Raw genomic sequence first — 11,120 nt, 5'->3', positions numbered from 1 at the left:
GTAAGCCTTATTGATGAATTGTGTGAAATTTAAAATCAAGAAAAAAAATTTTCTTGTTTTTATATTTTTTTCTTTTAACAAGTGTCGTGTAAAATAAGTAATTATCGTGTGAATATAAATCAGACATTTAAATTTTTTACACGTAAAAAAATATGAATCAAATTAATAAAGAAAAAAGTGTAAAAACAGTAGCGTAAAATTTTATAAATCAAGTCTAAGAATTCTATGACAAAATAAAAGTCTACTCTAATCGATTCGTATCAAAAAGAAAAGTCGAAAAAGCAATTATAGAGATTAGTTTCTTGGGCTTTAAACATGACACATGGAAATTTGTCTGCTATACTAAAAATAGAGGTACATAAGGAGAAGTAGGAGAATGATGGCTAAGGGATCAAAACTTGTTGAATTATTTCATTCTGAGTCCTTGGTGGCCAAGTGTTTTAACTTAGTACAATCATAGTTTTTCTCATAAAGCAAAATCAAATCTTTCTTTGTCTATGATTTGCTAACTCTAACTTGTAGTTGCTCATATATAATATTTCAATCTCTATGAGAAAGAGAAGCTTTAGAATTCCTTATTTAGCTTTCTTCTCTATTTCTATTGGATAGCTAAAAGAAGAACTTGCTTAGCATTTTCAAAACCAAAGTTTGAGTTAAATCAATGTCATCATCATCATCATGATCTATGGCTAATACACCACCAATGCTTGAAGGACAATGGAGTGCCTCAAAGGACAGTTTTCATAAAAAGTGAAAATTTTGTAGCATTTCAAGGACAAATTCTTACACTTTCTGTCTAGGGCAACACATAATTAAGAGAAACAGAGATTGAAAACCAGAAAAAGAAAGAAGAAACCCTAATTATATGACTATCCCACCAATTTTTTTTTAAAAAATTTTCAGTAATACAATTTTCCTCCTGAAAATTATTTGAAAATTAAAATATATTTTAACCATAGAAAAGTCTTAAGAACTATTTTTTTTTCTAATCCTAATCATTAAAACTTTTCTCATTTTCCTTCTCAAAGAATAAATTGGAAGACAAAATTAAAGAAATGATGTTCTAAACTAATTAGGGTTGCCTCAGCTGAGACATTTGCAATGATGTTATGAAATTAATATCAATACCTTTGCTTTAAAAGAATAAATATTAGTAAATGCCACATAATAAAGCACACTAGGTTAAAGGGAAAGGTGGCTAAATAATTACATTTTCACATGCAAAACTATAGTTATATGCTAAAAAGAAACAATTTTGTCAGAAGATATATAATAATTCATGTGCTATAATCAAAGAATACTGTCGGATCATATAATTTTAACTACAAACTCTAGAAAAAAAGTATTTTTTTTTTAAAAAAGAAAGAGATTATTTATGTGAATGAGAGGTTGAGAGGCATACAAGTCGAACCTGACACTCTGTTGTTTTTAATGCCAACCCTAAAATTCTATTGGTGGCCTTATGTTGACAGGAAAAGATTCTTATAGGGATACTGACTATTCATAGAACAATCACATAAGGTTACAATTGTATCACTGAAATTTTTTTTTGGTTAGCTTGTAAGAAGAAATAACCCATATGAGAACTTGCTGCAAGCTACACATATTTATATATAAGAATTACCAGATCCAACCAGAAGAGAAAACAAAAATGAGACAAAGGATATTGACTAATGGGTATGTGGGGAAGTGAAGAAAGATTACAATTTATTTTCATTTAGATTTATAGAGCAGATGGATTAGGTAGCAAAAGCATAATGGATTTATATGCACTACTCCATTTTAGGGTTTTTAACAGTTATTATCAAAATACTTTAAAATTATTGTAAATCAAATTTAATTTTTTATTATATAATAATTTATTTATATTTAATATAATTATAATTTTAATCGTATTAATATAAATAAATATTGTTCTCAAACTATTATTATTAATTAATTATTAAATTTAAATATATAAAATAATAATTTATTTTATGCTATTTTTATTATAGGGGAGTGAATAATTAAACGGAAAGAATTGATTGAGCAGAGAGAGCCTCATTTGATTAGCAAGATGGGATAGTAATACTATTAAGAAAGAATATTAAAAGGGAGTATAGAAAAGCAAAGAAAAAGAAGAAGAAAAAAAAAAAAGAAAGGAAAGGAGGAAGTGATGGAGAGAAAAAGAAAAAGATGCATATGATAAATAATAATGTTGTATTTCTTCTTTTATTTATTAACTTTATTTTAAAAAAAGGTTAAAAGAAAGTGGAGATAGAGAGAATCCATGTGTTTCCAAGCACTCGCAGACAAAATGAGCTTCAGAGATGAAAAGCAACCTTTGCTTTACGACCCAGAAAAGGAGATTTCAAAACCACCAGAAGGGTTAGCTTGGGAAATTGCGTGGTTACTAACCCAACCACACCCCATTTTCTCTTCTCTCTCGCTCTCACTCTCAGATCATGGTGTCTATATTTAGTTGCAAGCTGGGGTGCAACTACAACCCCACATCTTTCCTTCTTTCCCTCTTAAAATTCTACATACAAACCCCACAAAAAAAAACTTCCGCCACCCTCCCTTCCCTCAAGTTTTAGCCACTGGCTTGCTTGTTTTATGCCAATTCAGAAGGGCTTTGTGGGGCTTTGAGACTCCTCTCTAGGTATTTGATTATGACCCAGTTCCTATTTTCCACAGATCTCTCTCCATAAATACCAATATCCTCTCCTTTCTCCTTCCCTTCAACATCACTTTCATCTCTCTCTCCGTAAATACTATCTCCATGGAAGTTTGCTTGACTTACTGTGCACTTCAAGCTCATGCTCATACGCTCATACATAAGCATATGATCATCACATACATGTACAACAATCATATATAGGTTTGCATATGCATGCTTTAACATCAAGCATACATGTATATTTTATGTGCCTGGCTCCCTGTATGCCATTTGCAGAGCCCACCGGAGAATCGATGGCCTCCGTGGATGGCGTATGAGGAGCCATGCATATTCTCATATGTGTCATCCATGGTGTATTTGCAGGAATATTACTGAAGAAGCTAGCCTAGCTATTAATTAGTTATAATTAATAGGCCTAGTTAAAGCTTCAAGGGGCATCATTGTAATTTCGAAAAGATTCAGGTTCTCCTCTGAAGGTACCTTATCTCTTCTTCTTTAGAATATCATTCTCTTGGTTTTTAGGGTTTTCATGATGCGATGCTTATTTATGTGTAGACTTTTGCGTTTGGGTATAATTTCCATAACCAGTGGTCTCGTGTTTTCCTTTTTTCTTTTTCTGTGAGACTGATTTAAATTAATTTTGACTACACTTGTAACGAGGGATCTGATTAGAAACAGATTTTTCTAGTCATGAATTGTAATAGCACCTGACATCCTATAGGAGTTTGCCTATGTTGTTCATCCATCCTGTAACAAGCTTGTCTTATGGACATTTCCTATGACCTGTGGTTATGATATAAGAGCCCTTGCTAGCTATAGAGTACTTTAAGCCTTGCCCAGTACAAGCTTTGCATCAAAAGAAAAGGTTTTTTCTTACTTATTGGTTTTAGCTCATTGATACTGGATTCGTCTTCAGGATCGAGAAATCTTGGCTTCCAAGTAGTTCACACTTCAAGAGCAACTTCATATATAATAGTAAGCTTGCTCTGATTTGTGTGTGTGATTATGAGAAAACAAATACTGGTCATCATGTTTTATCTAGCTAAGCTAGCTAGTGTCCAAGTTTCCAAGATTCTGCTACTTGCTTGCTTGTGTGATAGAACAAAAGATCAAATAATTGTTTTGTCTTATTAGCAATATTTATTATATATATATATATATATATACCCATTTGATCAATTTTCAATTTGGATTTTGATAGAAGTTGATTTGTAAACTTCCATATCCATACATCTAGGGTTTCATTTTCCTATTTTGCTGTGTGGCTGTTTATATTTATTTTCCATGTCCGCCAACTGTTGTTTTGAAGAGTTGAAGAAAAAGAAACAGCTTGTATTAGAAAAAAAAAAATAATAAAAGACTAATGAAACTAATGTTAAAGACTTACAGCATCTCCAGATCTATGAACAATTGTTTTTTCTTTTTTTTCTTGTTTTGGACATAAATAGGTACTGTGTAATAAAAAGAAGGTTCAAAACCCCACTTTAATCTTGTGGAATAGTTTGTGTACTGAAATTAAAGCTGATCAAATGATGGGTTTTTTTTCTTTTTTTTTTTTTCTGTTTTAATTTTGCTTTTTTGAATACAGTAATTGAAGTACTTCCAATCTAGGAACAAGCTGTTGCTAACCATTTTGTGAATGTTTGTTTCAGCTTTAGCAGGCCATTTGGTACATATGAAGAAACACACAAATGACAACCCCCACTTGCTCTAGGGCCCTTTTCTGATCTTTTTGGCTTTGCTTTTTGTATTAAAAATCAAAATCAAATGGAATTGAAGATGAATAGTAAAATGCAGCAAAGGGTTCATTGATTTATCTTATCAACAAACTGTTCCTCACCATATCACATTGTCTTCTTCTTCTTCTTCTTCAAGAAACTGTTCCTAAACCTATTTCTTTTCTCTGAACTCACTTGTATATAACTCCATGAAACATAGAATTGGATTGATTTCTGGGAGTGAAGAGATTAATCACAGCAGGAGACTAAGGGCTTGTTTGTTTGGCAGTGTTATCCTAACCCTTAAGTTATTTATTAAGAAGTAAATTTCTCATAAAATAACCCATTTGAACCAATAAGACCTAACATTTGTTAGATTAGATACTTAGGTTAATCTTCATCATACATGAACATATAAACACATCCTCTCATTTTCTCTCGTTGATTCTTGCTTTCTCAATGGGCAGAGTCAAAAACACACGTCCAAGAAGGGATTGAAGGGAAGAAAGAAAGAGAAAAGGTAAGGATTCTGGGGAAAGTAAAAGTATGTGCAGCAGCAGGATTATGATTATAGCTACTAGGGAATCTCATATACAGAAAAGAATGGACCCCACCTCTCTCTCTCTTTTCTGATTGGCCAGTAGAGAATATGGTATACGTTAAAAGCAGGTCAAAAGGACACACTGGTCAGGCTAATTAAGGGACCACAATTGGAGATCTCCTGAAATCAATTGTGGGATTTTGAACAGAAAATGCAAATTAATAGTTTTATCTACTATTGTTTTAAAAGAAAATAATAATAATAATAATAATAATAATAAAAACCAAAGTCCATGAGCATGAGCTCAAATTTACTAATCTACAGAGAACATTCTCCCTGGATTGATCAGGATAAATAGTGAAAAAAGAAGATGATGTATACTGGTTGATGGAGGTCCCACTGCTTTCTCAATGTGTTATGCTGATACAGGTTGTACCCTGTGGTTTCTCAGAAAGCAGATTCTATACTATTCTATGTAAAACTCATGTGATGTATGGCAAAAATTTGTCTAAAGTACATTTACATCATATCTGCTTATGTTTTTCTTGCTTACCCAAATAATGATTTCAGGTATACACAAATACATGCATATCAGAAAAAAAATAAATAAAAAGAATCCCTCTGATCAGCCACACTCTTACACATTGATATCAGCAGGGTGGAGAAAGAAAGAAAGAAAGAGTGAGAAATGTTTGTCCTCTGGGTTTGCATATTTTCTTTAATCAAAATGGTAAAAAATCGACCGACATCAATGTTGTGCAAAAAGCTTGTGCCTTTATATGTTTACCATGTCGGGATTTGAAAGGGGAAGGTTTTTCTCTTTTTTATTTTTTCTAACTATGAATAATTTTCTAAAGTGTAACACTATATGTATACAGAGCTGGTCGTGTATTGACATTTAATTGTAATTAGTTTTAACCACTTCGCTTAGATTCTGAAGTTAATTAGAAATACAACTTATCTGCATCAGCTGGCCATAATTGCTAGCTAGATGATGCGTTTTGAAATGTGAATAATATCATAAGATTCTTTCTCTGCAGAAAGAAAACTGCGTTGCTACACGTTAAGAATGGGAAGCTGAACGACTTCATATATATATATATATATACACACATAGAATTCATATTAGGAATGAATTATTTCTTGCAAATATGTTAAGGTTTTGTGATTAATAATCCTCAGGTGAGATGTGCTGCCGTGAATTCTCCCTTACATGTGATTTCGAGTTTGAGTCTTGAAACGTTTTAAAATTTAGAATAGAGGAGTGATGGATGAATCGTAACATTCGACCTTTTTTTTCATACTTTTTCCGAAGGTCTGGACAAAGTTGTAATTAAGGTAAAACTTTTTTTTCCTTTTCGCGGAGATCGGGAGATTGGATCTAGTGTTTGGCGGATAAATGACCCATTTTTTGGTCTTCCATCCCTCAGTCACTACGAGTTTCATAATCAGTGCAATGGAATGCGTCTATTTATCTATCTCTTGACTCGAAATAGGTGTCTATTTATCTATATTTTGATTCGAAATGGGAGCAAGGAGTGTTTAAGGTGGAATACCCCAGCTACGAATTCAGATTAGTTGGATAGTGAGTTTGAATACAAAATGAATTTTTTTATATAAAAAAATCTAATATTTTTTTTTGAGATTCAAACTAATAATGAGAAGAAGAATAAAAATAATTCAGTAAAACAAAAAGAAAAACGAACAATATCTTTATTCATGAATATTGCTTACAGTTAACTGTACGAGCTGCAAAGGTGGTAGTGCTTTGTGAGCTTTTTGATGTTCGGCCTATTTTCACATTCATAATATTAGTGATGAGTCCTGGCTGAGCTATTTTCGTATTGCTTATGTTGATTTCACCTCTCATAATCTTAATAGCTTTTGACATGTTTGGCCTCAGCCCAGTTTTCTCTTGCACACAAAGTAGAGCAACCATAAGAAATCGAACAGCTTCTGATTCTAACAAGTTTCCATTTAGCATAGGATCCACTAGCTCCAGAAGCTTGTTAGCCTTGTACATTTCCCATGCCTGCATCCATCGATCACTCAGCAGATACATAATTGTAGCAATTCCTTTTTTTCAAAAAAAGAAAAGAAGGAAAACGTTGGCCACATCCATTGTCCGTTGGGACTTGATGGTGACCACCCATTTGCAAGTAAAATGAAAGTTCTTCAAAGAAGTAATAATATGGGTATGGGCCGTCAATTAAGGTTGGCTTGGTCTTTCTTAAAAGTGTAAGAAATGAATAGATCTCGGATTTGAATCTTTTTATTTATTCATTTGATGTAAAGCCTTTGTGTCTCATTCAGATAAAAATATTAGGTATGGGTATAAAATTGATTGCTAAAGGAAAATTAAAGAGAGAGATATGACTATAACTTTGGTGGTGGGGATGTTTCCTATTACTCAAACATTCAGCAGACAGAATTGGGTTTCAACAATAACGGATGTATTACAGCTTTTGTAGTTTGAAATCAAATAAATTAATTTCATGTGAGAACTATGCCCAAAATAACATACCCATATGTATATGCATATGTTTAATGTTGTCATCAAGCTAGAAATAGAACATAGGGGATAAAACCCGAAATAGCATGCATAACCCATGAGAATTATTTTGTCATATAGTTAAGATTTTATAAAAGATTGAATGTCTGATATGAGATTGCAATTAACGTTGCATAAGCTTGAATGGGAAAATTTTTTGTGGAATTCAATGTTAATGTTTGTTACCTTGTCGACAAGGTAGTATTCTCCAAGTTCTAAGTCGAAATCAACTGCTGTTCTTCCGCTGACTATCTCAAGAAGTAGCACTCCAAAACTGTATACGTCTGATTTTCTTGTTAAGTGGCCGCTAATGGCGTATTCCGGGGCCAGATAACCTCTTTTTGCAATAAAAAAAAAAAAAAAGAATTTCCAGAATAAATAAATATTTCTAAATCCAGTTATTTAAGGTTTAAAAATTATTTAATTCGATTAATAAAAAATTTAAATGATACATGTAACTTTCGCTTAGCTACTGAAAGTTATTTAAATCGGTTGGATTGGCTTCTAAAAAAATAAAAACATATATTTGAATTTTTATAATGACAGGAAAAGAATAGGGAAAATTAAGCAGAAACGTTGAGAGAGTTTTAATATTTTTTCACAAGAATTAATAAATATATAACAAAATTTTCAAAAGTTTCTGACCAATGACCATGCATTAATTCCTCATGCACTTGCATATATATAAGAAAGAAAAAGGTAGGTAGTCTGACCCACAATTTATTATTTTCTAATTCTTTCTAGCATTTATGTATGTCATGGTGAAATTAAATAAAATAATTCCCAATCATGCACGTTGGTGGTAGTTGAACCTTATGAATTAAATCTAGCTAGCTAACAAAGATATTTCTTCTTTTTTATTATTTTTTTAAATCTAACAGATAATTTCTTTAAATAATTCCAAGCCAATTTATCATAACTACCTAACAACTAATGAGATAAGGTAACACTTTAATTACTCATCAATTAGACTTCCCACAAAATGACATTATGCATATGAATTGCATTTAATATAAATATAAAAATTAATTTAATAATTTTATATTTAAATATTTATAACGAGATATATTATAAAATTAATTAATGTATATAAAATGAATGATTTATGTTAACTAGAAATTTCACTTACAATGTTCCTGCGACTCTTGTACTAACGTGGGTGATGTTGTCTGAAAATAGCTTAGAGAGACCAAAATCTGAAACTTTAGGAGTGAAATTCTGATCCAAAAGTATGTTGCTGCCCTTTATGTCCCTATGGACAATATGGGGTTTAACCTCTTCATGAATATAAGCAAGCCCCTCACCAATCCCAATCGAAATGTCTCTTCTTGATTTCCAATTGAATTTACTTTTATTTTTGCTCCCACCTTGCATTTCATACAACAAATATAAGCGCATGCTAAAGAATGAAACCAACAGTCATATCATATGGGTCTAACTCATCAAGCAATTAGAAAGTGATTGCACATTCCCAAAATTAAGGAATGAATTTCAGCCACATACTACAAATATTAGAATTAGTAATAAAAATTTTATGATATTTATTCTGTCATAAAATTGTTATTGCATTTAAAAAATAACATACATATAAAATTATAATACAATATTTTATATTATTAATAAACTGACATAATTTTATAGCAGCAAATTTTATAATTTTAGTAATAAAATTTTTTTCGATAAGTAAAAATATTTTATTAATATATTTAGAAAAATCTTGGCAATTAATATCCAACTAAAATCCAATCAATGGACCTTCCTCAATACCCCTAGATCTAAAATAGAACATGATAAGTGAAAAAAGCTGCAGAGAAAAAGGCCTATAAACAGCAAAGCAGAGAGATCAATCAGAGCAAGGCTAAACAATATAACAGATTACGCTTAGAACATATAAGAAGATAGCCATCATATCACAAGAATTTTGCAATGACCATCAATGCAATTTTCTATGGTCATTACTGGACTTCCTATTAATTAAAAAGTACATCCTCAATTAGAAAAATGGTAAATATTTAAATTTTTTAGGGATTAATTTAAGTAACTATATAAATATATGAGTAAATCTTTTGAAAAAAAGGGTAATTTGACCCATTTCTTATGGTAGATCCACCTCTGGTTGCAGGAGAGTAGACTCCGAGAGAATCTATAAATGGAACTTGCATTCTTATTGTCATAATTATGGTAGAATAATCAAAGAAAGAAAATTAGAGAATTACCAAGAAAATTTTGAGCCAAGCTACCATTTTCCATATACTCATAAACAAGAATTCTGCAAGGACCATCAATGCAACAACCATGAAGCTTGACAAGATTTTCATGGCTAATACTGGAAAGTGAAGCTATCTCAGATAAGAACTCCTTGTCTCCTTGCTTCGATTCTGCTGATAGAACTTTCACAGCTACAAGTTTCCCATCTTCCATTCTTCCCTTAATTTTCAAAACCACAAAAATATTAACACACAATCATTAACAAACAATACATGCGCATCTCCTCAAATGATTAAACTTCGCGAATTAATTACCTTATAAACTAAGCCAAATCCACCTTCGCCAATTTTGTTCGATGAATGAAACCCATCAGTGGCAACTTCCAGTTCAGTAAACGAGAAGGCATGAACATTTTGAAGAATGGGTTCACCTACTGTGACGAATGAACAGTCAGAAAACTTCTTAATTTTACCTGGAAAATTTCAGTTCTCAGTTCTCACTTAGAAATATACACATATACCTTGTATGCTATCATCTGATGAGGAGATTTCTGATGAAGAAGAGGAAGATCTGAAGCAAAGGAATGAAAACTTGATAGAAGAAAAGAAGTTGTGTTTGATCCTCTTGAAGATGGAAGGATTATCAATCTCCATTGCTTGCTAGCTAGCTCTTCAGAAATGGATTGACCTGTAATGTGAGCAAGAAAAGAGAAGACAGAATAGAAGAGTTCAGAGTGAACACATCGTAATGACGCTGGTTTTGTCAAGTAACTGGAATTGTTTATTTTATAGCAAAATCTTTGGAGAATCTAATTTTACCCTTTTAGGTAGACTTTAGCTATCATCAGTGAATTAATCAATTTTCAACCAAATATTAATTAATTAATTAACTAAAACCCAAGAATGAGCCTAGTTGGGAAATGGGAAGCTTCCAATTTGTTGATTGTGGTCTATAAATAAGATATTTTTCTTTTTATAAATATTTTAATCAAATATGTTAAACGTTACTTTCATGATTCTCTACTAAAATAAAATAGAATAATTAGGTTTAATATAATCAATTAAAATTCGGCTGGCTAACAATTAATTTTAATTAATTATATTAATTTTGTGTGCAGGCGAGGCCAGTTTTGTTTTTTATAAAATTCATTAAGCTTGGACTAAGATTACGTGAGGCGGCGATGGTGGGCGGTAAATGCTTTGATTTTTGTATGAAATACGTCGCTTTTCTTTTACTTCAATGTGAAGGCTAATTGAAAAATCAATGCGTGCAATTGAACATCACTTTGGATGCTTGGTGGGAATCAGTTCACATCGATGTCAGGCTTGATCGGTGGATGAAACAAGAGGTCAGAATACCGAAGCAGTGTAACTATTTTGGTTGTTATTATTTTAATTTTTTATTTTTGAATTGAATTTATTTATGTATAATAAATTATTTTGA

The 11,120-nt window shown here is 31.5% G+C and overlaps 1 protein-coding gene and 1 long non-coding RNA gene across 3 annotated transcripts; one reads left to right on the top strand and one right to left on the bottom strand.

Moving 5' to 3' along the window:
- Nucleotides 1–2,251: 2,251 nt before the first annotated feature.
- On the top strand, nucleotides 2,252–4,484 carry LOC110618743. Its single transcript, XR_002488555.2, has 2 exons — nucleotides 2,252–3,135; nucleotides 4,312–4,484. It is a non-coding gene; the product is annotated as an uncharacterized LOC110618743 (long non-coding RNA).
- Nucleotides 4,485–6,601: 2,117 nt separating this feature from the next.
- LOC110619106 (putative serine/threonine-protein kinase) lies at nucleotides 6,602–10,522 on the bottom strand. Of its 2 annotated transcripts, none has more exons than XM_021762359.2 (6): nucleotides 10,198–10,522; nucleotides 9,992–10,110; nucleotides 9,686–9,896; nucleotides 8,599–8,836; nucleotides 7,656–7,806; nucleotides 6,602–6,950 (listed from the first exon to the last, which is right to left on the bottom strand). In XM_021762359.2, the coding sequence occupies exons 1-6, from the start codon at nucleotides 10,328–10,330 to the stop codon at nucleotides 6,636–6,638; spliced, it is 1,167 nt and encodes a 388-aa protein (XP_021618051.1). In that variant the 5' UTR covers nucleotides 10,331–10,522; the 3' UTR covers nucleotides 6,602–6,635. The 2 variants fall into 2 exon arrangements, with proteins under 2 accessions (XP_021618051.1, XP_021618052.1); XM_021762360.2 differs by having other exon boundaries at nucleotides 9,992–10,107.
- Between the last annotated feature and the right edge of the window lie 598 nt (nucleotides 10,523–11,120).

The sequence above is a fragment of the Manihot esculenta genome, chromosome 7 (genome assembly GCF_001659605.2).
Source record: "Manihot esculenta cultivar AM560-2 chromosome 7, M.esculenta_v8, whole genome shotgun sequence".
NCBI classification, from domain to species: Eukaryota; Viridiplantae; Streptophyta; class Magnoliopsida; order Malpighiales; family Euphorbiaceae; genus Manihot; species Manihot esculenta.
This window is presented reverse-complemented; position numbering and strand designations above follow the sequence as displayed.